General features: G+C 38.6%; 2 protein-coding genes across 3 annotated transcripts in view; one reads left to right on the top strand and one right to left on the bottom strand.

The window, feature by feature from the left end:
• Positions 1-15,951, top strand: part of nptnb (neuroplastin b) — a 30,482-nt gene extending 14,531 nt beyond the window's left edge. Inside the window, exons 3-9 of one of the 2 annotated variants that reach the window (XM_049593416.1) lie at positions 4,098-4,272; positions 5,363-5,457; positions 8,710-8,843; positions 9,039-9,312; positions 14,511-14,532; positions 14,645-14,718; positions 14,811-15,951. In XM_049593416.1, coding sequence (XP_049449373.1) covers positions 4,098-4,272; positions 5,363-5,457; positions 8,710-8,843; positions 9,039-9,312; positions 14,511-14,532; positions 14,645-14,705 — 761 coding nt within the window. In that variant the 3' untranslated portion in view covers positions 14,706-14,718; positions 14,811-15,951. The remainder of the gene's footprint in view (positions 1-4,097; positions 4,273-5,362; positions 5,458-8,709; positions 8,844-9,038; positions 9,313-14,510; positions 14,533-14,644; positions 14,719-14,810) is intronic. The other variant, XM_049593426.1, reaches the window with a different exon arrangement.
• A 283-nt stretch (positions 15,952-16,234) lies between these two features.
• rec114 (REC114 meiotic recombination protein) lies at positions 16,235-26,452 on the bottom strand. Its single transcript, XM_049593440.1, has 6 exons — positions 26,297-26,452; positions 21,457-21,546; positions 18,357-18,440; positions 17,818-17,991; positions 16,637-16,711; positions 16,235-16,403 (listed from the first exon to the last, which is right to left on the bottom strand). Exons 1-6 carry the CDS (start codon positions 26,372-26,374, stop codon positions 16,239-16,241), a joined length of 666 nt encoding a protein of 221 aa, XP_049449397.1. The 5' UTR covers positions 26,375-26,452; the 3' UTR covers positions 16,235-16,238.
• Positions 26,453-26,465: the final 13 nt, after the last annotated feature.

The following is a 26,465-nucleotide window of genomic DNA, read 5'->3' as shown; positions in this document are numbered from 1 at the left end:
CTAGTGGTGCTTTGAAGTAATGGTGCTTTTGATTTGGCTTTCTCACTCTGGGTACAGTGTAAATGGGACTGTAAGAAGACACAAGGAGGGATCCGTTAAGGTGTAAAAGAGTGATTCCTGTTGTCAACTCTTTCCTTGATAAAAGCAAACATTTTCTGCTTTCAAATTCATGTGTGGTAATCCAATAAAGGATACGACCACACGAGGGCCTTGAGTGTCTCGTTTCTCGTTCAGATGAGGCAGAGATTTCACTTTTACTAAACAGTCTCTCTGGACTCGCCTGTGTACTGTGTAACCTTGTGCCTTCTCAGCCATTAAGCGTGTGACTGTGAATCAGTAATGACATTATATCCTTTAACCCTCTGCGCTATGCACACAAACATTCAAACAAACTGAATTTCAACTGGACCCTCCTAATCTGTACATGCTTCAGTGCTCTGCCCACTGGAGCACACAGAGATGTGGAATGTTGTTAGTCATAGTGAAGCTCTCTGAGAAGCTTAGAGGAGTTTGATCCTTGCTGGCTCTTCTGATTGGACTGACAAATTTTGATTTCTGTGTGAGCACTATTTGATTAGCTGTAGGGCTGAGGCAATTTAAACTGTTAAAAGAAGTGCAAAGGACAGAAGCTGTTCACATTTACTCGTTTGCTACATTCCTGCCACAGTGTAACTTGTCTGACCTGCAATTCAAGCCCTCGCTAAATATATTCTGTCATTACTGAGGAGTAAATGTTCTTCATATATACATGTAATATCCAAGTTATTACATGTATATAACAGGCTATACATAATAGCCCACTGATATGGATGTATTGTCTGTAGTTGGGGAAACATGCCAAAGTCTTACTGTCTTGTTTTGGCCTTTTGTTTAATTTAGCTTGTGAATGTGAATCACTCTAAATCACTATACTCAGAACCATGATATTTACGGAGTAATTGATTACCATTACTAGGCTGTTTAATATTCAATTACAAAACAAAACAAAACAAAACAAAAATATGCATGTGTGGATAATATCGACTGAAGATACATCTTTTTAACATGTACTTTCTACATGTGTTTAAAGTGATACTCTCCCCAAATCTATCTTTTGAGTATGAAACTCTTAAAGAAATTGTGTTTTTCCTATTAAAGGTCCAGTGTGTAGGATTTAGGGGTATATATTGGCAGAAATGGAATATAATATAATCTATTTTCTTTTGTGTATAATAACCTGAAAAAAGGAATCACTGTGTTTTCATTACCTTTGAATGAGCCGTTTAAATCCACATAGGGAGCAGGTCCTTGTCTATGCTACATTGCACTGCCATGTTTCTAAATGGCTGGCTCTAGATAGGGCCATTCATGTTTTCACACTGGCCACTGTAGTTGGCAGCCCCTTTGCAATGAGGGTGGGCAATCACTGGGTTCATTTGTTTAATATATAATTAGTTTTATTTTGTGGATAATCTGCCTCCTGCTAAAAACCTCCTGAACAATAAATGCTGACGAAATTCTTGCCAGTAGAAGCTGGTAGCAATCTGCAATCCTTGCTGCTAGATACCACTAAATCCCCTCAACCTTACACACTGGACCTTCACAGGAATACCTGGACATTTTGGAAAATGCGCTACTTTGCCAAAGTTTTGCTTTTTTTGGGAGGAAATCGATACCACTCTCTAGAAATGAGAGGATCGTTCCTCATATCTAAGTCTTGAATCGAAGCCTATTTCTCAAAATGTCGCACTATTGCTTTGACAGAAACATCAACTGGGTTCAGCTTTGACTTCATGTCAAATACATCTGATTCCAATGGTGACAAGGTTTCAAAATGTCTGTAGAAACTTCTCTTGCATCATCGTCCGATGTTACACCAAAATATGGCAAAAGACATGGCTTCATGTCACACTTCCTTTTTATCACTCTTCTTGCAACCCTGCAATTTCCATGAAAGTACTTTATTTAGTTGTATTTTGGAGATACTTCTCTGAAGATACAAATACACATTAGGGGAAGTGATGATGGTGCAGGAGTGGTTTGCAAGATTTCTGTGAATGATTTTCCATTTTTGTTTCTTGCGTGAAGAGCTTTTTACCTTTGGAATCCAAGCTGAACACAGCTGGTGTCTCTGGGGAAAAGTAAACCTCAAACCTTTTACAGTCACTTTTAAAGCCAGCAAGAGTGAGTGTTTCATACCAAAATACGTACGGATAGCTTTTGTATGTAGTATCACTTTAACTAAAAACAGATCTCAGTGGAAAGATAGCTATTTTACAGTAAGCACATTTGTGAGACTTTGCTTTTTAAAACAGTCATAATGGTATGTGAAGATCTACTGTTTGTATCACAAAGTATCACAAATGTGTGTTGTTTTGAAATAGACACAAGGATGTATTGAAAATTGCATATCCTTATTATGAATGAGTGGTTCAAACCATTTAGCTCAACCATGTGCTCAGGGGGCCCACTTTTCTCCCTGTGCCAGTACAGTTAGTTGGACATCTCTCCGGTGTTGCACTTTTTGTATTGCAGTGTACTACTATGTTATGATTTGAGGCCTGCCTTGCCTTTTACAATGATATAATGCGGCCCCCAAACACAGACCTTGCCAAGCTATTTAGATTAAAAGACTGAATATATCTTGGGAAAATGTAAAAGCTCCAGCTGACATTCAATCAAAACTGGTACTTTAATTAAGTGTCCGATGATGTAGAGAAAACATGTTGATGATGTAATCATTTAAAAAGGTATCACCCCCTCATATAATATCTGTCAGATAATTGGATACAATATCAATCTAAATGCAGCTCTGTATTATAGCAGCAGTGAGAGGAAAGGGGGAGATCAGGTTTCACTACAGTCACATTCTGATGTGGCGATCATTATCCAACAGTTACCACATTTTATATCATGGTGTCCTACAAACAACCTTCCGGTTAAACTGCCTGTGGACCACTGTGCCGTGTTTGCTAAATGTTAATTTATGTACCTCATAATGTGTGTGTATGCATGTCTCCAAGATACTATTAATAGTACATGTGGTTCTGCTTGGTGGGGGAGAGAGAGCTGTAAGGGGGGGAGGGATGAGATATCCCCTCAGCTATTGACTATAAAGAATCGCAAGAAGAAGGTGTCATGCATGCTAATAGAAGTCACTTGCAGGTCTTAGTAGCCCTTCTTTCCCCTTGCTAGTGGCCTTGCAGCAGCAGCCAGTAGTAGGATTATGATGCTTCTCCTCTCTGCTCCTCCCCTTGGGGGCTTCATCGTTGCCATGGTTGGCCCGCCCTGGAGTGGGAGGAGGAGGAGGAAGAAGAGGAGGGGCAGGGCGGAGGAGGCTTCCTGCTCACTACTCATGGCAGAGCAAAGGGCGCCTCGCTCTCCGATGACACTTCCTGCTTCCCTGAACGTCCTTGAAAAATGGACCCTGGTATTGTGTAGTAACCAGTGTGCTTAGCCATTTGGAGAGTGAAGTAATTTAGGTAGTCATTCAGCTATAATGTAAAAATGTCAAGGGACTGCTCAGTGTTGTATAAATCTTCAGCCCAGATCTCCAAGTATATTTTTTTACCTCTATATTCTGATGACATTTACACGGAAGCTTTAGGGTGGGCCATCTTTGAGAGTCCATTCAGTTTCCCCAGTTAAAATGAAGCATTAAAATGTCTGCAGTTATCAGCCACAGAATATCTTCCAGGCCTATCTGTCATATATCCTCCTGGAGACTGTGACTTAAAGTATTCAGAAAATCACTGATAAATGCGGTGCTCTGAGAAGAGATAGATATAATCAGTCAAATTAATATTTGAGTAATATTTTGTTTGTCTCAATCTCTCTTATTCTCCTAATGTTGATCCATGCAGAAATACTACTGAAGTACTACTTTTTTACTCTAAAGATAAATGGTTGATACAAGGCTTCACAGCTGTTTCATGTACTTATTATGTCTTCTGTTTGTTTGTTGTGTGCACTTTTGTTTTCGCTTCATAGACACCCTCCTCCTACACAGATCGTATAAAAACAGCACACAGCCTACAGCTACTACAGCATGGGAGGAAGCGTTAAAACAGCGTTGAGCCCCACTTCTGTGATAAGGTTTGACTGTCTCTGTCTTCCAGAACCAAAGATCAATGCCTCTGATCAGACCATCCTGTCAGCGGACACTCCTCTCAAACCCGTTACCCTGCAGTGTAACCTCACCACTGCCCACACTCCCCACAGGGAAAGCTTCTGGGTGAAGAATGGACAGGAAATTGCAAACACGCGGACAGAACAGAGGAACACAGTATACAGGTGACAAACAGCTTTGCCTCTGTGTAGTAAGTAGGACAAAGTTTGGGAGAGAGGAAATTGCTCCTAGGAATAGAAAGCGGATTTATCTACAATTTATCTAAATGTGGCTCTGCCAGCTAAAAAAAAACAATGCTGAGGTGATTTTGCATAGTCACATCTAGCGCTCAAACAGTGGGGGTCTGAAGAAATTCTTGCCTGAAAATATCACAGAGCAGGACCTTGCTGAGACAAAGGCTGTGTACCCAGTGGCTCTACATTCAAAATAGTCGTGCTGCTCACATTTTCAGAAATGGTACCTTGGTTTGTTTTCTGCTTGCACAGCTAACTGTCAACAGTTGCTTGTAAATGGGTCAGACCACAGATCACATTGATGCATGTGGTCCTCTACAAGTTGTCAGTGTGCATGTTTTGAATAGACACGGCACGGCAGAGAAATCAACTCATCAAAGCTAGATTGTACAGTCGACCTCAAGCAACGGCTGAGGCAGTTAGTAAACACAGGTTTTCTAAATGTTGATAGGAGGTAGTTTACTCAAGGGTTTAAATGTCTTCAAACCAGCACTGATTGAGATCAAAGCTGAGGCAACTCCTGACTTTCTCACACATTTGATTTTCAAAAAAAAAGCATATCACTGCCTTAAGCCAAATATTGAACTGTACCTATGAATTTAACAACATACAAAAAAACTATCATACCCTGAAGTACCAACTAGTTGTTAGTTCCTGCTGTCACACAGTATAACCATTGGAGCACAAAGCTACTGTCGCCCCCGTAGACATACCACAGACTCTCCCTAGCCACAAGATAAGACCAATTGGTCACTTCCTTGTCACATTACATCAGTGATACTCTGAGGATTACAGCTAAAATGCCCGTGGTGCCCTTCCCTGCAGAATCCAGAGCTGCTGCTCTGTAATATAACAGCATAATGCCAACATTTTGTCTCCTGTGGCCCTATAAACCCCTCAATCTTTCACCGCTGTAGTCCAAACTAATTACTGGAGTTAAACTGAAATTAGTTGACTTTATTTACTTGACTGGCAAATTAAAGTTGTGGAATAAGTTGGTTTGTTTTGTGTTTTGTTGTAGAATCGCTAAACCACGGGCAGATGACTCCGGGGAATACATGTGTGTTTACACATTTGACATGGCACCGAATGCAAATGCTACTATTGAAGTAAAAGGTAAGATTTCTCCATGACATATTAACACCTGAACCTTTGCTGCATGCATGACACAAATACAGCTTATTAAAAAATGCCAGTGTCTGACAGTTGATTTCCTCCATAATGTATTCAGCTTCTGAGAAAGCCCTGGCTTTAGTTTCAGCCTTTTTGTTCTACTACTAAGAGATAGAGAGATAAAGCCGTCCTACAAAAGTGAACCACCTAAAGCTGTGTGAAGAGGGTCCTTGTTGACAAAGATGTTTGAATTCATCGAGTGCAGTGGTGATGACGGGGCAATCCTGAGGCTTTTTTCACTTTTGGCCTGCACTGATACAACAGTCTAGCAAAACGGACAGGCACTACACAGGCTCACTAAGACCTGCAACCACAAAGCCCACTAGGAGGCATCATTAAGTTATATGCTGAAGAAAATGGATGATATGAGGATTGTACATTCATTTTATATTTTATAAAAAATGGTTTAAGTAGAAAAGGTTAACTAGGACATTAACAGCAAATAACCTTACTAAATACCTGCTGTGTTGGTTTCATTCAAGCTGACAGCAAAGCCATCAACTTGAATAAGGAATCTTCTCTGAGAAAGGGCAAGTGAAACCCTGTTCAAGAGAAGCTTGGCTGTGTGTAGTGCTTAAGCCAATTTGCTGTGGCATGGCTATGGAGCATACTGAGCATGCCCTGCCTCTTATTCCGCGGCTGTCTTAAAGCGCTGCCTGATTGCATAACATGGGTGATGACCGTGTGTGTTCTGCTTTCACTGGATTGTGAGATGATGGGACTCTTCGCCATTCAAACTGAAGTATCCTAGCCATCACTAGACTGCAGGCCTGTGACTGTTGAGGCTTGCTATCTGTCCCCTGGAGAAAAAGTCAGTCTTTTGACTAAACTGACGATGCATGGCCTTTAAAAGGGCCTACATTCCATGTCTAAAAAAATGAAATAAAGAGTGTTTTGACGTTTAGAGTAGGTACTGTTGCTGGGTCTAAACAAAGCATTTCTTCAGTTCTTAAATGCTCTTGTGATTTTCTAGAGGTGTTTGAGATCTTTTGTGACCCAGGTAGCAAGCCCACTGTTATGCTAGCCAGCTTTGCACTGCGCTTCTGGCAGCAGTTCACTGAGATCCCTCGCCTACAGTGTCCTTGGCACACTCATCCTTGCAGGACTCAGCTCAGAGGCAACAGATGGAGGGTTCTGTGATGTTGTAGGATTAAGGCTCTGAATCCGGTCCCAGCCATCTCTGTGGCAGCAGTGGAGTTTATTGTCTGTGATACTAAGCTTACCACAGATACATATTTGGTACCTTATATTTCTCAAATTTTGGTAAATGTCAGGCACATTTTTCTATGAACACGTATACTCATAATTTCACATTTCCCTCAAGCAAACAAATGTTGATTGTCCAAGTTTATACAATTTTATGCAAATTCTCAAAATCAAAACATGTCGCCACTTAAACGTAAAATAAGGGGAGTACCTAATGAAGGATTTTATTAAATGGCTCTTTAACATGTGCTGTCATCTTTTTTTCTGTTTCTTTTCTGACAGCTTTGACCTTGCTCCTCCTCACACATCCTTGTCACACTCCTACGTCACGTTACCTCTGTCTGGCTCACACAGATTAATAATCACAGTAATTGTACTCAGGGGTGTGAAATTGAGGTTTCTGCCTGTTTTAGCGCCACTCTGAGGGCTGTCTCTGTGCTGTCTGTCACTACATAATACAGTCAGGAAAAGGCACAAATGAGCTTGGCCACTCCCCTGCTCAGGGAGCACGTGTGCACCATAATTAGAGTGGGGTGATGTCACCAAAGAGCTCAGACCCCTCCTGCTCCATTATCCATGCGCAGCTGAAAAATGCTCACTCCAGGCCTCTCCCCTTATCCTGCTTAATTGCATGGAAGGAATTATTGTAATTTTGAGGATTAGTGGAAAAGCAGGAACAGTTATCTTCCTGATGCTGTGCAGCGTTACATGGAGAGTCTGTGTCTCACCTTTGGGAGAGACTCTGTTCTATTGATGGATGACTTTGACTTGGCATCTGTTGCGGTGCTTTATGACATATGCCAAAATTTATTACATCCTGAACCTTTGTGTTGTATTTTCATTATCAGTATATTCATTAATCAGGGACAATTCACACAGTTTCCTTTGGCTCAATATCTCTTTTGTGGAATTCACTGTAGAACTGTTTTGAATGGGAACATCTGGAAACTCTCATATCATACCGATCCCCTTCTTCCCTGACCTCATTATAAATTGCACTGAAATGCTTTTATCTCTTCCAGAGTGATATTCCCCATTGCTGGGGTTCGGTGGTGGGGGTTTATGTGCTCAAAGAATAATTGCACACCCGAATCTGTACTTTTTATTAAGAGTTGTACTCCTGGGCAAGACTCTGTTTTACTAGACTCAGTGTGGTTTTCCGAAAAGGGTTTCTTTCATGTATTTTTATCATATGCTGAAAAGTCATACTGGGATATTTTGTCCATATATTTTAAGCGATGTACTACTAAAAACTATTAGAATCTACTAAGAAACAAAACCTCATTACATCAGCAATGATCAAATTCTTTTAGAAGCACTCCTTAAATACAGCTCTAATGAGAGTTTGACTGCACACCTATGTCAAAGAGAGAGGTATTTATAATTAGAATATTACTAGTGCTACAGTAAATGTTTAAATGATAGGGTGCTGAAACTATATTAGCAAGTACAATAGTAGATAGTCCTTTACCATCAATACCTCCATATCATCTTTAGCTTTAGCTTAGCTTAGCTTTAGCTAGATTTTTTTAGAAATAATGCTAAGAAAACCTATGAGTAGATTCAGGAGTCAAGTGGAAAAGAGGAAAGCCTTGAAATGTAGGAAATATGATACAACACATATTCAGTACCCACTGAGTGAGATACTGTGAAGTAAATAAGAAGTAATGACGTGACTTTAATTAACGAAATGATGCAAAGTGATGCATATGATTTTTGAAAATATCTGACAGGAGCCCACTAACTGTGCTTCTCCTTGACTGCAGTAGCTTGAAGTTGTGAAATTTTCAAAGGAAAAAGGGCCGCTTCACTGTGTTTACCCCGCTATAGAGACTCTTAATTACACTCCTCTCTCTTAGCCATAGCCTCAACAGCCAATCACGCTTTCCTTATTCATGCCATCTGGTGGAGTTAAAACGTGCCTTTGAATGTCTTACTTCTGCCAACTCAGCTATTGATCAGCTTTATTTATTTATTTTACCTTTCCAGCAAAACCTGATGTCACCGGCCACAAGCGAAGTGAAAATAAAAACGAGGGGGAAAATGCAATGCTGTACTGCAAGTCTGTTGGCTACCCACATCCCACCTGGACATGGCGTAAAATGGACGGAACATCCTACACGGTATGTGTACATATTATATACTGTAAACTGTATACTATATACCGTTTATATAAGTATAAAAACTGAAGGACAGAGAGAGAAACAGACAGTTATACTGTATAGGTGCAGTGGGTAGACCTGTTAGAAAGCATGCTGCATATCTATTCCAAATTAAGCATTGTTATTGTTTTCATTGTAATAAACTTTGTGTTCCAGGACATTGACAACTCCACCGGACGCTTCTTCATCACTAACAGAGACAACTACACCGAGCTGAACATACTAAACCTGGATATAAGCACAGATCCTGGAATATACCAATGCAATGCCAGTAACGTGATTGGAAACACTGCTCAGACCACTATACTACGAGTGCGCAGCCACCTTGCACCGCTTTGGCCTTTCCTGGGTGTGCTCGCAGAAATTATAATCCTAGTAGTCATCATCGTTGTGTATGAGAAACGCAAGAGGCCAGACGACATTATTGATGGTAAGAAAACCTCTTCTCTGTTACTAATAGGAGGCACGAATACATTTTAAAAAACTATGAAAGTAGATATGATATTATTTATGTTCAAATTACAACATTGCACTTTGGAACGTTTGAGATGTTTTCTTTTGTCTGGTGTCTGATTTCCGCTATGAATGTATTGTAATAGTTTACAAATATATTAACTATGTACTGTACACATTGCCATGAAACTGAGGCTAAGGTTTTAACACAGTTGATCATTAGAGGTTTGCTTTCAACTGTCAGATAAGAAATTTAAGTATGAACAGAAACTACCCAGTGACTGTTTTCCAAACTGTAGGTCATCAAAAGAAGATTAATCAGATCTTAAAGGGACAGTTAACCCCAAAATCAAAAATAAATATTGCATAGTTTTGGGCATATCTGCTGTAGAGATGTCTGCCTTCTCTCAGATATAATCAAACTTGATGGTACTCGGCTTGTGGTGCTAAAAGCACCAAAACGTACATATTTGAAAAATTCAACAGCAATGTCGCTTTCCAGAAATCATGATCCATTTACTCAAAATAACCCACAGATCTTGTAGTGAGCAGTTTCATACAGGAGCTATTTTCACACAGAAGGAAGCATGCATCTACTCATGGACAAGGGCTCAGAATCATGGCAGATGTAAACATTAATGGCGTCCTCCTTAGCTAAGGTGTGATGTTAGCTAGCTCAATGGTGCTAAATGAGCTAGCAGCAAGGCATGCTTCCTTCTGTGCAGTGTTACCGTTGTTAGATGTAGTTCAGTAGAAACAGTTGAAAAACATGAAACTGCTCACAACAAGGTCTGTGGATTATCTTGAGTAACTGGGACATGATTTATGGAAAGAGACATTGCTGTTGAGTTTTTCAGATGTATTTTTTGGCACTTTGAGCACCACAAGCCGAGTGCCATCTAGTTCCATTATATTCAAGATAAGATAGACATCTCTACAGTCGATGTCTCCAACACTTGACAAATCACTCCAAAACAATCTAGGATGATAAACAGTACTACAAGTAAGACGAAAAATATGTACTTTTTATTTTGGGGTGAACTGTCCCTTTAAGCTACCACAAGGTTGCATCTGCTCTCAGAGGAGATCTGTAGTGGCCAACTGACTGTCAAGGGACTTCCTTTCCGAGTTGTGTGCTGTGCTAATGGCAATGGTAACAGCACATTTGGATCCATGTTGATAGCAGGATAAGTGTTCAGAAACATGTGGGGTTATCAGCCTGTAGCTGTAAAATATACCCGTCCGACTATGTAACTTAATTGGTTACTATTCTTTCCCCCTTCCCCCCTCTTTCCAAATGGCAACATAATCTAAATGGGTGGTAAGTGAGAAATCCTGCATGGTTTCGGAGATTTTATTTCTTTATGTCGATTTGTATGTTTTTACGAGCCTACAGTCCATCCAAAACCTTTTGATCTTTGCCGAGATATTAACACAGTAAATTATGTTTATACCAGTTTGGGTGAAATCAGCACTTGTTTTCATTCATTTCCTTTTTCATAAGGACATGTTCCCCCATGATCAATAGTGAAAAGTTGGATTAATTTGCGTAAATCTCCAAAGAGCCGTAATATTTGTGATATTAAAAGCCCAATCAAGATATTTTTTCTCAATGCAGACCTGTACCAGTATGTTAGTAGTCCCAGTGTGACAGCCCAACCTAACCATGTGAGTGAAAGAAGTGAAAAACAATTACGCCCAAACTTTAAGATCTGGGAGTAAAGTTATCTACGTTGACTATATTGGCAAACACAATGGCAAACCAAACCAAATGCATGCCTTGATTCAGTTTTATAGATTTTTGGGTAGCTGTGGATATACCCTGTTCTATTTTTTTCTGTTAACTGAAATACAATATAAAACAAAGGTGTTAACACACTCAAGGAAGGCAGACCCATCTAACCTTGCAATATTAATGCTGTAAACCACCTGTAATATTTTCCTTTACTAATAGGACTACTTTGAAACACACTGGTATTTTCTCCATTCAATAAAAACATCTACTGTTATGAATACTTCACTGTTCAGTCCTCAAACACAGGATGAGCCCTGTTTTTCAATGTAATCCAAAGAATAAAAAAACATACTGTATCACGGCCAACGTAGTTGTAACATTACAGAGCTACTTGACTGTTAAGAGTACAGGAAAGCTTCAAGAGTCCCTACTTTAGTGGCCAATTGAGGTTACACTGAAGCATCTGCAGTGTGGGTATGAACATTACGCCAAAATATCAAACCACCAATGTGGGCAGAGAAATAGTAAAAACAGGAATGAAAAAACAGAAATGAATAATTCATTCTGTATCCATTTACTCATGCATATATACATAACCAACCTATACATTTACTGTAACTTATTTTCATTTGAAGTTTTGTCTGGTATCCCCTACATAAGACCAGCTTTTCCATTTAACAAAAGAAATGGCCCGTGCTTTAGGAGGCAGACAAAACCGCACGATAAGAATGTGACAAGATGAAAATGTCTAGAAAGCCCAAGGGCGTCTCCAGTCACCACAGGTTCAGTCTGACCTCTACTCATGTGGCTTTGTCTTCTTTTCTTTTTGGAATAAAACATGAACACAAGCCCAATACAGAACTGCAACCACTAATATGAATCACTCCAACTGGGCAACAGTTGTACTCCACACTCTAATACAGACTAAACAAACAGAGCTTCAGGGTACATCCTGCTTTTCATTTACTGACCGTGGGAGCCGTCTGAAATTGCAACCGCGGTCCAAACAAAATAAGATTTCCTCAGTCAATTGTGTAAGGAATATTAAGTAGATAAACCTGTCTTAAAGTTTTCATCAAATGTGTGGGGGTTTCTCTTTTTCATTTTCTTTCCTTTTAATCCACATATACACTTTACCCCCACTTAAGGCAATCACAAACTAAGGCTTAGAGCGACAGACTTAAAATGTATTAATCATTTAATTGGGTTGAAAATAGTGTTTACTGATGCGTCATTATCCACTGATTAACCATTTAATGAGTATTAACATCAGTTGCAATTACATAATATGAACATATTGACTGACAATACAAATGATTTCTTTCAGTTTTACAAGTAGTATAGATACCCATTTATAATATTTATCAGTGCACATTTCTAAAGTTGAAAATATGTTATCAGTTACTCAACATTATTTAATGTATAATTTATGATACATTTAACACTATGCTGGTAAACTGTGTTTCTAATCATGTTATCTTTATTCGATTTACATCACCAAATCATAAATCATTATTTGTTTGTGACCTGTTAAAATAATTACTTTATCATCAGAAAAAAACAATACCAGCTTAAAATACATGCACACACACTCAGACATACACAAACCACACTGCTAAAGTAAGCTCCGTGCATGGCCTCTAGTTTGGTTTCATCTACCGGAAAAATGAAGCGATTAAGGTGGATTATATTTGCCATGTTTATGCCATTCAAATCAGGAATGAGGACTCCCTGCTCACGATGCACAGCCTCTCTAAAATCTCCTTTTAGCAACCCGTATTCCCGGAGGTTTTGGCCCCTGTCTGTGTGCATTATGAATTCTGGTCTCTTGATGGCTTAGCTGTGTTTGAACACTTTTATACTCCAGAGCCAAGGGCTCTGAGGCAAAGGCTGACATTTCTATCCTGTGTTTCAAAACCAGTTGCTAAAATTACAGATTTTGCTGGGTGATGATTTGCTAAACACATCACTTCGTGTATTAAGGAAAACTTAAAGCTAAAAAACTTACAGTATCTCTGCAGAAAAAGTAGAACTGATGCAATCAGACTTGATGCGCTACAATGATTATTATCAATACTCAACTATCAATCTCACACAGCAAAAATCTGTTATTCATTATGTGCTTGCAAGGCCATTATAGTAAACACAGCTTTTGTGGTGTATACATATAAGGTGTGAAAACAGGGGGATGTACCGACAGATGTTCCTCCTCCAAGTGATCACTGAACCATGTTTTTTTGTCTAACATTATAACTGCCATAATCCGGTCCATATTAATACCATGGAATGCTGCTAATGCTGCTTATCTCCGACTTATAACTGCATGGAAAATATCTCACCGTGACTGGTTACTTACCTGTTTACACATTTTCATCTGTATGCCAAACACCAACCACCCTGTCAACCCCAAGGCTGTTGATTTTTGAACCTGTCACTCAATGCAACAATATTCACTATTATTCACCAGTTTCTGCTAGTGTTACATCGTAATGTATGCTATTCATTGCACTGCTGTATGGTGAGAGAGTATGTCAATTTTATATCTTGGTCCCTCTGAGAAAATTACTGCTCAAAAAATATGTATTTTTAATAACGTCATGTAGATAATCTGAATAGAAATTATCACGGTATAGAGAGATATTAACCACTGTGTGCTGCAGGGAATTGATGCTGAGAGAAAGCTTTGAAGGGATTCATGTTTTTATGCCAAGTCAGTCACAATGTCACACCCATGTACCAGGCTCTTTAAAAATCACTATGAAATTGCTGAGTGTAATTAAAAGATGGCTTTAAGTGAGCCATCTGTAACCCTCCTACACATATGCTCAGGCTGAAATGAACAGGAGCCCCATGAGATTGAGATAGCATGCGAGGTTAAGTTTAGAGTGTTTGGCATTAAAGAAGTGGTTTTTTAAGAGACCAGCCACTGTTTTTTTCACATTTCAGCCCTTCTATTACAAATATGCTGCAGCCTTTAACAGCTTTAGGCTGTGAAAAAAATAATAATGCAAGAAGCTCCTAAATTCTGTGTACGTTTAGTGCTTTCCCTCTGACTCTGTTTATCAAACACGACGCTTGTGCATACAAAGCTGTTCGGCAGCTGACTCCCATGTCTGTGATGTCAGCGCTTCCCACTAGTGCACGACTCTGCCACACCAGTATTCAAGTATTCAAAGCAATCTGTGCTTTCAGCTGCATCATCCCACAATATTTATGTTCACTGAATGATTTGATAACCTACCTCTAGCAAATTTCAGGTTTCTAAAAGTTTATTTTCACAACAAAAAAAGGGAAAACTGTGAAAAATGTCAGCAAAGTAAAGCACATATTATTTGCAGTAAATGCGCTGAAACATGCAGCACGAATATTTCACTTTTGTCTTTGCATTATATTTGACTTCTGTTTCCCTTCTTTTCCCCCGTTTTACTCTTGTGTCAAAGATGACGAACCAGTTGGACAAATGTAAGTAAATATTCCTATTGCTGCACATATAATTCATACAGAAATGCTGGGTGCTGTAATTTGAATTGCCATTACCTGTAGGTCACTAAATCATAGCTTCTTTTTTCCCCAGGAAAACAAATTCAACAAACAACCACAAGGACAAAAACATTCGCCAGAGGAATACAAAATAAGCAATTTACTCAAGTAAGACACTGTTGTAGGGGATGGGGGCTAAATATAGAACTCACTGTGAGGATTATCCATAGTCACGCCTTCTCTTGATTTTCTCTTCACAGATGAGATGGCTAAACTGCATTTTTTTGACTACATGAAGGTATCAGAGGTGGAAAGAGCTCCGGGCAGTTTTGAAAAAAGCATATCTTGTCTCATTTTATGAGAAACAATATCAGCATAACACTGGCAACAAAAAGAACATAATGGCTGTCTTAAGCATGCCTTATTCAGTCTTACGTGGAGATTTCAGGATGACGAATAATGACGAAAACCACCACAAAGGTGTACACATTTTTAATGTGCTGTTGATGTCTCCTTTATTAATTTTATCATATCCTCAGATGAGGTGATCCCTTTTGTATTACATATCATGTACAATGCATGCAAGGTAATTACGCAATAGGATACTCAGAATAGACATTTTCTGTTGTTATCCCTCGTGTGGCGTTTTTTGCATCTAAAATGACCTATGTTTTTTATGGAGTCATCCTTATTATAAATATATATATATATATACACATGTATATGTATATACACACATATATATATATATATATATATATACAGTATATAGTTAGTTTTATTCTTGAAAATTTGTACAGCATATCATGGTCATTTAACTATGTTTGATTTTGTGACAATGAGTCCACTTTTAACAGAACTTTTATTGTGAAGCAAGGGCTTCAGTGACTGGCAGTATTCAAATTTAATTGAGAGTGATTATAGAAAATGACTACTGTGTGTTTAACTATCTAAAGAAAAATGATAAGTGTATTATGTTTTTTTTTTCTTTCCAGAGTAACTTAGGTGTCTTGTATATGTTTAAGTATGAGTGTTCAAATGATAGGAAATCTGTAAAAAAAAAAAAATAATATTTTTTTTATATTTCCCAATTTCATTGATTGATTTTTATTTTGTATTTTATTTTTTCTCTCTTTAACTGTATAGCATGGCTATAATCCTATGCAATATGTATTCTTAAATAGATATATGGAGGGCAGTTTGTTTTACTCAGTGAAGCTTTAATATTGTGGGATCACTTGGAAGCTGGCATAGCAAAATTCACTGCTGTAGCTGCATGACTCCTCTTTCAATACAATGTATCCATGTGTGTTGCGGTGGAAACGGGCCTGCGTTAAGGTGGAAACTGAGGGACCAGAGTATATAGCCACGATCAAACATATGAGTGAGACCAATATTTTTTTTCTGAATAAAAAAATTACAAATGAATCTAGATTTTTTTATTTTATTTTGCAAGTTCTTCCTTTAACCCCCTAAATCCAATACCATCCAGAGCATCCTCTTCAAGCCGTATACAATAACAACTAATGTGTAACATTTCAAACAACATCGGCAGCGCAGCAAGAAACACTCCTCCACCACCATCACCACCACCACCACCACCACCAGGCACCGCCCACACAAAGTGTATATGAAAAAACACATTGCACTGACTTGACCTTTCTGCCTTCAGCTCTTGTTGAGATTCTTCACTCTGGAAGCAGTTTCCTCAGCTCCCCCTCCACCTTCTCCACAAATGCAGGAAAGCTGGGATCCAGCAGACAAACACGCAGGATGGGCTCCAAGTCCCCTTGTTCCAAAAAACTGTGGTGATATACTTGAGGCAGAGTCAAAGCAGTCTCTCCCAAGAAGTGCTGTGGAAGGGCCAATAATTACTTAAGCGAAATTAAAAAGAAGAACAAATAATTTAGAGGCCTATATTGGTGTTTACAATTTAAGGAAGTAAATAAACTGAGCATCCTGCGCCTCATTAAATCTCCTCAGTGCTCCTCAGTTAAAGTTAACACAAAATTACAATTAATATATTGCACGGTGGATGTTCAGTTTTGTTAGTTGTTAGCTCTCACTTTTAACTAACGATCACTACCTGAGCGAGGTGCTCGATGGACAATGATCCTTGGACAACCTCAGGCTCAGCTCTCCCAGCCTTTTCCTGCCAAGTCTGCTGACACACAAAAGAAGAAAAAAGATTTGACGAGCACAGCACGACTCCACAGGGTTAAGAGGCCAATCAATGGCTTCATTACTAATTGAAACATACCCACCCCTCAAAGCCCTTTCATCTTCACTGTGAACTCCTTCAGTGTGTCTGTTCACTAAAGGTCACATTCATGGCACAGTCCACTCCTTTCTCTGTCCTTCATGTTAAATGCTGTGAGCCAGATGGCTGGAGCTAAGTTTGACTTAGAATCCGATCACTAATACACCCAATGCTCTGAGTGTTTTTAAATCTGAAAAGTAAATATAGGCCACTACTGTAATAAAGCAGAACGGTATAACAGAGCGCCATCAATTTCATCCCTATAGTATGTCATTCCTAGAGTGTGAACTTCAACTGGTTAAATGCTTTGATGGCATGTCTTATTGTTGTTGGTGGTTTTTAGCTTTGGCACAAAAATGTTTGTTTTCATGGTCAACAATTTGACTGTTAACAGCAATATCAAGAACGCATTTCTTCAGTGGCTCAAAGGATAGGCCACTCTGATGCTTGTATTTATAAATCAATTATATTATTGTTCTACTTCCCTGTCTGTGCGTGTGTGTTTGGGGTGGGACATACTGTATTCTACACACCATATATTGTATTGTGACTGGCTGATACTTGATGTGCTGTACATTCTCTATCTCAGTCCACCTGCTGTAGCTCTGAGAATAGGACAGTATTGTAAATAGCACCACCTAGTGAGAATAATATGGCAACTGTTTGAGGAAGCTGACCACAGCATTGTAGCACAATACTGTTGATTTAGCAATCAGTAGTGACTATTAAAAAGTCAATTATGGCATTTTAAATACTTTTTTAAATTTACAAAATACTGTGCAATAAACTGTCACATAGGAGATCAACAAACAAAAACAAAAAGCAGAAGCTCTTTGATACTGTGCAGCCACAAATCAAACTCTCAGCTTCAAATTGCATTACAGAATAGTCCTATTTGGCGGATTTCGATGGGCCACGCATTAGTGAAAACGTACAAACATCTGATCTGGACGACAGCGCTGGTCACAGTATAGAAATTACATTGACAAAATTGTAAAGTTAGCAACCTGTGTCACTGGTGCAGGGACCTCAGCGGGCGACTGATTAGGGGGCAATGGGGTGTCATCCTGAGCGGTGACAGGAAGGTGCTCCATCAGTTTTTCTACAGCTCTTGAACACTCCTTTATTGCCTCTGCCCTGTTACTTCCATCAAACTGCATCCTCATCATGCGGCTCTCCCCCTGCAGAAATTCACAAATACTTTCAAATCGGGTTTGTCACTTTAAACTGTGTCAGAGAAAACACACTCTGTAGTTTGCATGTTGTCTGTTAGATCAGCATCTAAGTTTAAAAAGGGTTATGTACACAAGGAAACTTCAAAATCTAATGTTCAGGCAACTCAGATTTCACCAATTATCTGGGTCATAATCTCAGTGCCAAGAGGCCGTTCATCATTGCACCTGAATAACCAGCATAACAATAATTCAATTCAAAGCTAGATTACTTTTAGTTTTCCCTTTTAAATTTTTACAGTCCTTTACAAGGACTAGGACAAACCTTGAAAAATACTGCTCATTGTGGGGTTGCAATGCATCTAAAGACTCACCTTCACAATAAGTCGAAACATCAGTTCGTCAGATTTCTGGTGTACTTTCAGCGAACTGGATCCACAGAGCAAAGGGACTGTATCCTAAGGAAAAAAAGTTAGAAAAAGTGTCTTCAGCAGCCAGGACTAAAACTGTTTTATCCATAGACTACATTAACCCAAATCGAGTTTAAGAATTGTCTTCTTTTGTACTACCCCATGTAAAAGCAGCCTGATTTCTACTCGTTCACTCAAAAAAAAAAAATAAAGGGTGAAGTTAACTGACAAAATAAAGTTTTATATTTTGGAGAAAAAAATAGTTACCTTAAACTGTCTGCAGGGGTCTCTATTTACTCAATAACCTCCGAGCCTCAGCTTTGAGGCTTACGATAAGCTTTTTCACACAGGGAATCAAAGAAGCAGATGTATACAACAATAGCCTAATACTGTGATCAGCCTATTATGTCAAATGTGCTTTACAAATACATTTGTTTCGACTTACATTTAAACAATGTAGGCATATCAACCAGGGTTCCCTGGAACAACGACACTGCACTGGGGAGCAGGTGCCCTATCTGAAGTTCAGCATAAACACTTCTGAAATGATAGCACTATCATGCTTAGTCATTTGGTAACAGTAAGCACACTCAAGTGTCTCTGGTTACAGTGCAAAAAATCAATTGCTGGGGAAAAAATTATTGTAATTATGTAAATAACATAATATGTAATTAAGACAGACGTTGTGTCTGTGGGATATTCAAATGATTTATTACAAACCAATTAGGGAAACAAATTATTGGATTTGAATTTTCATTCAAATGCAAACTTAGGCTGACTAACTGTACAATTTGCAATTAGTTAAAAGGAAAAAAACTAAATAAATGTGTGTAGACATCTAAAAAATGTAGATGTTTCCACACAGACGCTGGTTGCGCATAGAAGGCACATGGGGTCACTAAATGCTTTCATGAGTATGGAAATTATTTGAATCACATTTAATCCCCTCCACAGTCAGCAAAGACCTATGGGAGATTTTAGACCCGGACATAAGACAGTGCCCATGACCATGACCATCAAAACATGAAATGAGAGCATTTCTTTTGGAAGAATGGTGTTTCATACCTCCAGTAGTGTTCCAAAAACTATGACAAGGATTGCTGAATCTCTGCTGCCTTAAAGTGGTCAGATGGTTCACTGGAACACTTTCATCACCATGTGTTGCATGCTCTGTGTGAATAAATGTCTGATACATATGCATTTACAGATGACTTGTTTTACTTTGTTGGGTGATGCCTTTGGCATCAGGAGTATCTAGATTTTTAAGAGAGCACTGTAGCTCTATCAGAACCCATTGATTCTCTCAAATGCAGCAAATTTCAGTTGTGTTTAACAATTCCAAAAATCTCCTTCAGACCCTATCATGTAGCCTAGCTAGGCCTAAGCTCTCTGTGCTGAATGTTTCTGAGCATTCACTGCACCAATCTTTTATAGACCAGTCTATCATCCTCAGTGAAAGCTCTCTGCAGTATGACCTGTATCTGTCCACCTCAGCACCCTGGCGCAGCAAGATAGCTGTGTCACCTGCCAGAGCACCATTAATGAGACATTGAGTAGCCCTCAAATTTCTGTTGTCTGCGGGAAGAAGTAACTTTTTATGTCTAATGACCACAATAACTGGTGAAAGCCCCAGATGTATGTTCTACTTTTACTGTTTGATATACTTACCCAGACTTCTATAGTGTAACACAACTATAAATAAGGGTTACCAGTTAAAAAAGTTGTCTTAACCCACAGTATTCACCATTATCTGTGGCGGACATTTTCCACCCTGATTGTCTGTAACTGGTTTTGGCCTACAGTGCTTGCGAAATTATGATGTACATGTCACTCTGCTGTGCCGAGGTTGGCAACTAACCAGTGTTCAAATGGGACTGTAAATGTCAAGTCTATGTTTTGTGAGGCATACAAAATAAGAATTGAATTAAGGCATGTATATTCACAGCCAGCCTGACTACCACATAAAATATTTATATCAAAATCTGAACTAAGCCTGCAGTGGGTGTTGCTGTATGCGAGCCTGAACCTAATAATTTCCCTGACAGTAAAATTAAACTGATTTTGAACCTGTGTCCAAAAAGTTCTGAGATACATTTGGTGTGACCAAACCAAATCTATCCGGTCAAATGTCATCAGATTTGAGCAGAAATGTCAAGCTCTGCAGCATCATAAAAGCTGTTTATCTGGAAAGCAGATTTCTGGTATAGATTCACAGTCGATGCCAGAAAATCTCCTAAGAGAATAGTGCAGTTTTTCTTTAGACATTTTGTGAAAGGTGTAATTGAAAAATGATTCTACTTAGGTCAGGCATGTCCAAAGTCCGACTCTTTGAAGAGAGTGGCGGAGCAGCCATCCAGGAATGTCATTTTGGAGCAGCATTACTAATAATTAATAGAATTCATATGCAGTGTTCCCTCCATATGGGGGAGGACAACCAGTAATAACAACCGTGACGTACTACAGATTGCCAGTGTCAGAGCATGACAATCGCAGCTGCAGCCTTAAATGATTTCAAGCAATTTTCCCTATGGCCACAATTTATTTTTTCTGAATTACAGAGCTTCAAGTACAGGTACACTGCAACACCTTTGCAACACAGTGTTTCATGCACTGACACCTGCCGCAGTCCAGAGATGAAATATGAAGTTCTTATAAGCTAGGAGTCTGTATATGAACATCAAAATGAAGTGATGTACACTACAGAACTGCTACACCAGTTAAAAAGGATTTCTCTGTATTCATCAGACTTAAGTTTATCTTTAAGGAGACTATATGTTCATTTTTGTCAACATTTCAATAACCTATGCTCATGATATTTTAAGCCACAATCTTTTAAATTAATAAACACATATCATATGGGAATCCAATGACGGGTAAGAGTCACACTTCAAACAGCTTTCTCAACATCAACAAGCACACTCACAAGGCTGGATCTAAATCTACAGTGTACCAGGACCTGGAAAACAAGGCTTACCTTCATGTGTTGTGTTCATATCATGAGAGACAATGCATGGAAACCAAAACGATGAAACACAAACAGTAAATCTCACCACAGTCTTCTTACCAAGCTTTCCTGTCCTTGCACTACCAGCAAGTATCCAGGTTCCACAATGGTGAGGAAGATTTCTGGTTTATTGCCATTTGCCTCAAATACCTGGTGAAGAGAAGAGAATATTAGGCAGTGCAAAGTTATGGTGACTAATTAGATTCCCCGATCATGTTATCTATAAATTTCATAAGGCATTTGGTTAAAAAAGGATGTATAGAATTTTCCAAATAAATAGTATGTGAGCATGTATCTATACAGTTCTGTCTGTTCTGATATGTTCTATTAGATCATGAGTGTCTAGAATAATTACACCTACGTTTTATTATAAAATCAGTCAGATAAATGTGTAATCCAACACTCACAAATTGCCTTGAACTGTATACTATTCCCTACAATATAGTTGAGTCATATGGGCGGACTGTAAATGCACCTAAACTCATCTGGACTCATCTAACTCATCTACTATTGCAGTTCTACTCTCTCTCAGGTTATCACACACAATAATGTATAATGTAGATAGATTTTGGTTCCACATCCATCCATTCCTGTTTTCAGACTAAACATACAGCTCCAGCTTGCCCTCTAGAGTCAGATGCAGTTAATGAAAAACAGAACCACAATCCTTAAAGTTACATTTCCTAAATTTGTTCAAACACACAACAATATTCCCAAATTTCCATATTCCCAGCTCATGGCTGAAATACAACATAGATAGATGGCAAGTGAAGGTGAATACCAAAGTGATGAAAAAATTGACAGCTGTAAAAATTAGGACAACTAATTATGTGTTAAATTAACAGACAATACAGATTTCCACAAGGCTTCCACACAGTGGTCACCAAATTTTTTTATTGCTCTTATCTCTCTTGCTTTTATCTATGAAAACAATAACCAGTCACTCGAGGTGTTTTCGCACCTTACCTGTTTGGCTCGGTTAAAATGAACTCAGGTCTGTTTGCCTGGTTAGTACGGTTCATTTGGGCAGGTGAGAAAGCTGTCGCCGAAACCCTGGCGCGGGCCACACAAACAAACACACAACATTTGAAAAGGTAGGTCTCTGTCTGCTAACATCTGGTGTGATTGGTTTGTGGTGTGAAAGCAAACAGATATGTGATTTTAGCATGATTTTAAAAGCTAAACTACTAATAAATCCATCTGCTGATTGTGAAATCTGTTTAAGAAGTATTATAAGGCCATGGTTGTATATAATGGTAATCTATTTACGCAAATTGTTTGTAACCATAGTAACAAATAAGCACATTCGTGAGAGTATTTTCCCTGATTAATAGGGCAAAAGCTGTTAAATCTGTTGTGCTTGTATCTGACTCTGTACTTTGTCAGTTCATTAAGTCCATTAAAAAAGCGTGTGACAGTGATCCCACAGTAATAAGCCTTGAATCATTACTGTACAAGACGCCTCCTTTTTGTCCTGTCTGTACCTGTTAATCATTATTTATAACACACCGCTGATTTACAGTCTAATAATACTAATGAAATGATTTCTTTGTGAGCTCTTTGTGAAACCAAAGAACATAAATATACACATCAGAAGCAATAAAGTGCTGCATAAACGTCTGGCAGTCACCAGAGATTTCATTTCCACATATGCTTGATGACGCACTGATGATGCAGAATGACAACTGCCAAAAGTGTCCTATCAATGATTCACCTGTCAGTTTGTATAATTTCATGTTTACTCCTTTGTTTGTTAATAAAAACAAAACAAAACAAAAAAAAGTTAGTGTGAACAGGAACCGGACAATGTATATGACAATAAATGTGTTATTTTCTCCCCTTGGTCTGGACAAAATGAACCTAACTAAAGGTGTGAAAGCACCCTAAGGCCATGGTCATAGATTTACAATGCGTTTGTTTATTGTGACATTTTATTTATGAATGTGTTCATCTAAAAATTCTTTTGCATTACATTCATTAAGCTAACGCTTTTATCCAGAGCAACTTACAGTACAATAAGCGAGTTTTATTTGAAACGTGAAATTTTCCATGTGGTTTGACCAAGAGGAGATGCTGCACAAGCATCAAGAAATTATTAACCAGACCATTTTTTATTAAAGTCTAGACATCAAAAATACCATAAATAATGACAGAATGACCATCAAAACTTACTCACTTATCCTGGACCACAGCCAAAAGGCATGAAGGTATCTCATTTAGCATTTCAGCAGGCCTTTTCGTAAGACATTTTGACATGTCAGAGCAGGAAAAGCACATGTAGCCTAAATAATAAAATCAATGATGGCTGAATTCCATTTGGTTGTTTTGGATTTTTTAGTGCCTCGTGCATGCGTCACTGTCACACTGCCATTGCTTGATGGGACACTAAGCAATGGCAGTGTGACAGTTCCATTGCTAAATTGGGACACTTGAATAGAACAGAGCGATCCTTAACTTTGTTAGTTACACCTGTGCTTTTTCTACTTTGACAAATAAAAATGTCTTGTGTAAAAAAGGGCTGTGCTGCTACTGATAATATCCCTTTCACATTATTTGTGATTAAGCTATTGTTGTATTTTCAATCTAGCCTATTTCTGGAGATCTGTTTTTGTGTCTTGAAGTGCATGTGAGTTTTTTGTTATCCTATCAACCGCCATGTGAGTACCAAAACTGAATTTAAAACAGGGCTGGGAATCACTGCAGAACTGCTTCAAACAAAGGTCTTATCAGTTGACATGAATTCTCTCCAACATAAAGTGGAAAGGCTCTAAATCTTTTTTTTTTTTTTTTTTACAGCTTTCCAAATGAAAGCTGTATGAAGAAAAAGCTGCTTTTCTCATTTTCAACATATTTAATTGAATTACTTTAAGTTTTTTATCTGTTGCCCTGGCAAAACAAGCATTTTCAATTTGAGCCCAAACAATAGGGTGGGGGTGGTGTTTTTTATTTTATACACTTAATCATTAACTGACATCTGTATTTTTTAACCTGGACCCTATTTCCCCATGATTCTGTGTCTAGGTGACTAATGGGAACAACAATTTCTGAAATTGGTCCAGTATTGAGTGAGACCATTGCAGCAGGCAGCCACGAAATAGCTTGTATTGTAACCACTCAGGTCATTTGTGCACCATGACTAAAAGTGCTAGTTGTTGCAACTGACATGCTCTGGTGATTATTCTAAATGTCTGACACCGTATAGAAAGGATTCCTACACAGATACACCTTCTTGTTAAAGGGTAAGATATTTTTGTTTTACCAGAAACAGACCCAAATTAGCTATCAGCAAACTCACCAGACTTCCTTTACATAATAATTTTACCGTGTATGGAACCAGCATATTTTCACATCTTACTGGGTGACTTATTTATTTCAACCAAACCAGAGTAAGTGATTGTTGGAGGAAAGATGAACTGTGGCAGTTTTAGTTAGTTTTACTTTCAGTCATCTTTGAATGAAGTGTGTTTTTTTTTTTACATTGCAGCCTGTTTTGCCACTGCTAGTTGCAGTGCTCTCACTCAATACTGGACCACTTTCTAAAATGATGTCATAATTGGGCACTTGGACCTAAAAACATGGGTAAACAGGGTCCAGGCTTAAAAAATACCCATGTTACTCCTTAACTAATAGACTATTTAAAATTGCAACATGTACATCTATGTGTCAACATCCTACATCAGTCAATGTTGTTCACTTTTTTACCTAACCAGAGATCATTTGGGGTAGCAAACCCAGTATATCAATCAATATATCCACTTTTTCCCCACCTATTTTAGTGAACATCAAGTCTCCTCTGTAGTGGAATTAACATCATATTATGCATACTCTTACTGTGATGGCTCACCAGCAGATGGAGACATGAAATACAATGCTTTTTAATGTATGTAATCTGTATTCATTGTGCAAAATAAGAAAAAATCATGTTGGACAATTCTCACAGTTCATTTTAAAGGAGCTATATGTAAGGGGCGGACACGACTCGCAGCAGTATTTTGAATTTGAGTGCAGTAACATACAGCGCCTTTAAAGCCAATATATATATTGGTGCTGTCTGATTGTGGTTGTGTTTATATATACAAGACAAGATCAAGACAAGACAAGACAAGATCAATAAAAATCATTATTACATCAATAGGAACTACATACATAGATGCACATTTAACAGTAAACTTCTGCAGAACACAAGGTGTGTCACATTAAGCTTTGCAATGACACCATGATTTAAGGAAATTACAGAAAAGAGAGTAAGAAAGAAACAATAAAACAAAACTCAGCTCTGAAACTGGGGTGTAACCATATGTCACTGAGACACAAACTGGGGCGGGTATCCTGGCAGAAGGTAAGTTACCTCTTTGGTAAAAACTTTTTAACCGTAACAATGACAGCTATATGAGCTTATATTCATATGTGTGCACACAGTAACTTATAATAATCAAATGCAGAGTAGCTACTAAACTATGGTTAAACGGGACTAAGGGAAGCTAATGTCAGACTCTGCAACAACATGCTAACGTTTGCTCCATGTCATTGGTTCGACATCCCATTAGTCCGACTGTCCGCGGTGCTGAACGGCTTGCGGCGGGCGTATGGTGCGCCACGACCGGCTTGAGGCGGAGCAGGCTCACGGCTTATGTGTTTGTCACTTTCTTTTTCATTTTAACCCACACCATGATCTTTTCCTGACCCTAACCAAGTGGTTTTTGTGCCTAAACCTAACTAGACCTTAACCACAGGGCATCATGATGATTTCGGAACGGACTTTGGAACAATGAGTTTAATATGGTCGGAACAATGGGATGTCGAACCAATGGGCAGTTCCCACGTTAAACTAGCTAACTAGCGCTTAGCTAGCTAAAATTAGTTCCATAAATTCAATACATTTTCGGTAAACTTTCGTTACCTTCCACGGTTTTCCGCTTGTAGAGCCAGGAGCGTAACGTCCATAGCGTTTTAATTTCCATGACTGACTTGTGTCCATTTTAGGAGACAAGTTCTCTGTGGATATTTTTCCAGCTAATGTAACAACAGCACCTTGCTAACGAACACCGTCAGTGGGCGGGTCTGGTTAC

Source organism: Epinephelus fuscoguttatus, linkage group LG2 (assembly GCF_011397635.1).
Source record: "Epinephelus fuscoguttatus linkage group LG2, E.fuscoguttatus.final_Chr_v1".
NCBI classification, from domain to species: domain Eukaryota; kingdom Metazoa; phylum Chordata; class Actinopteri; order Perciformes; family Serranidae; genus Epinephelus; species Epinephelus fuscoguttatus.
Note: the sequence above shows the minus strand (reverse complement) of the source record. Positions and strands in the feature narration are given on the sequence as shown.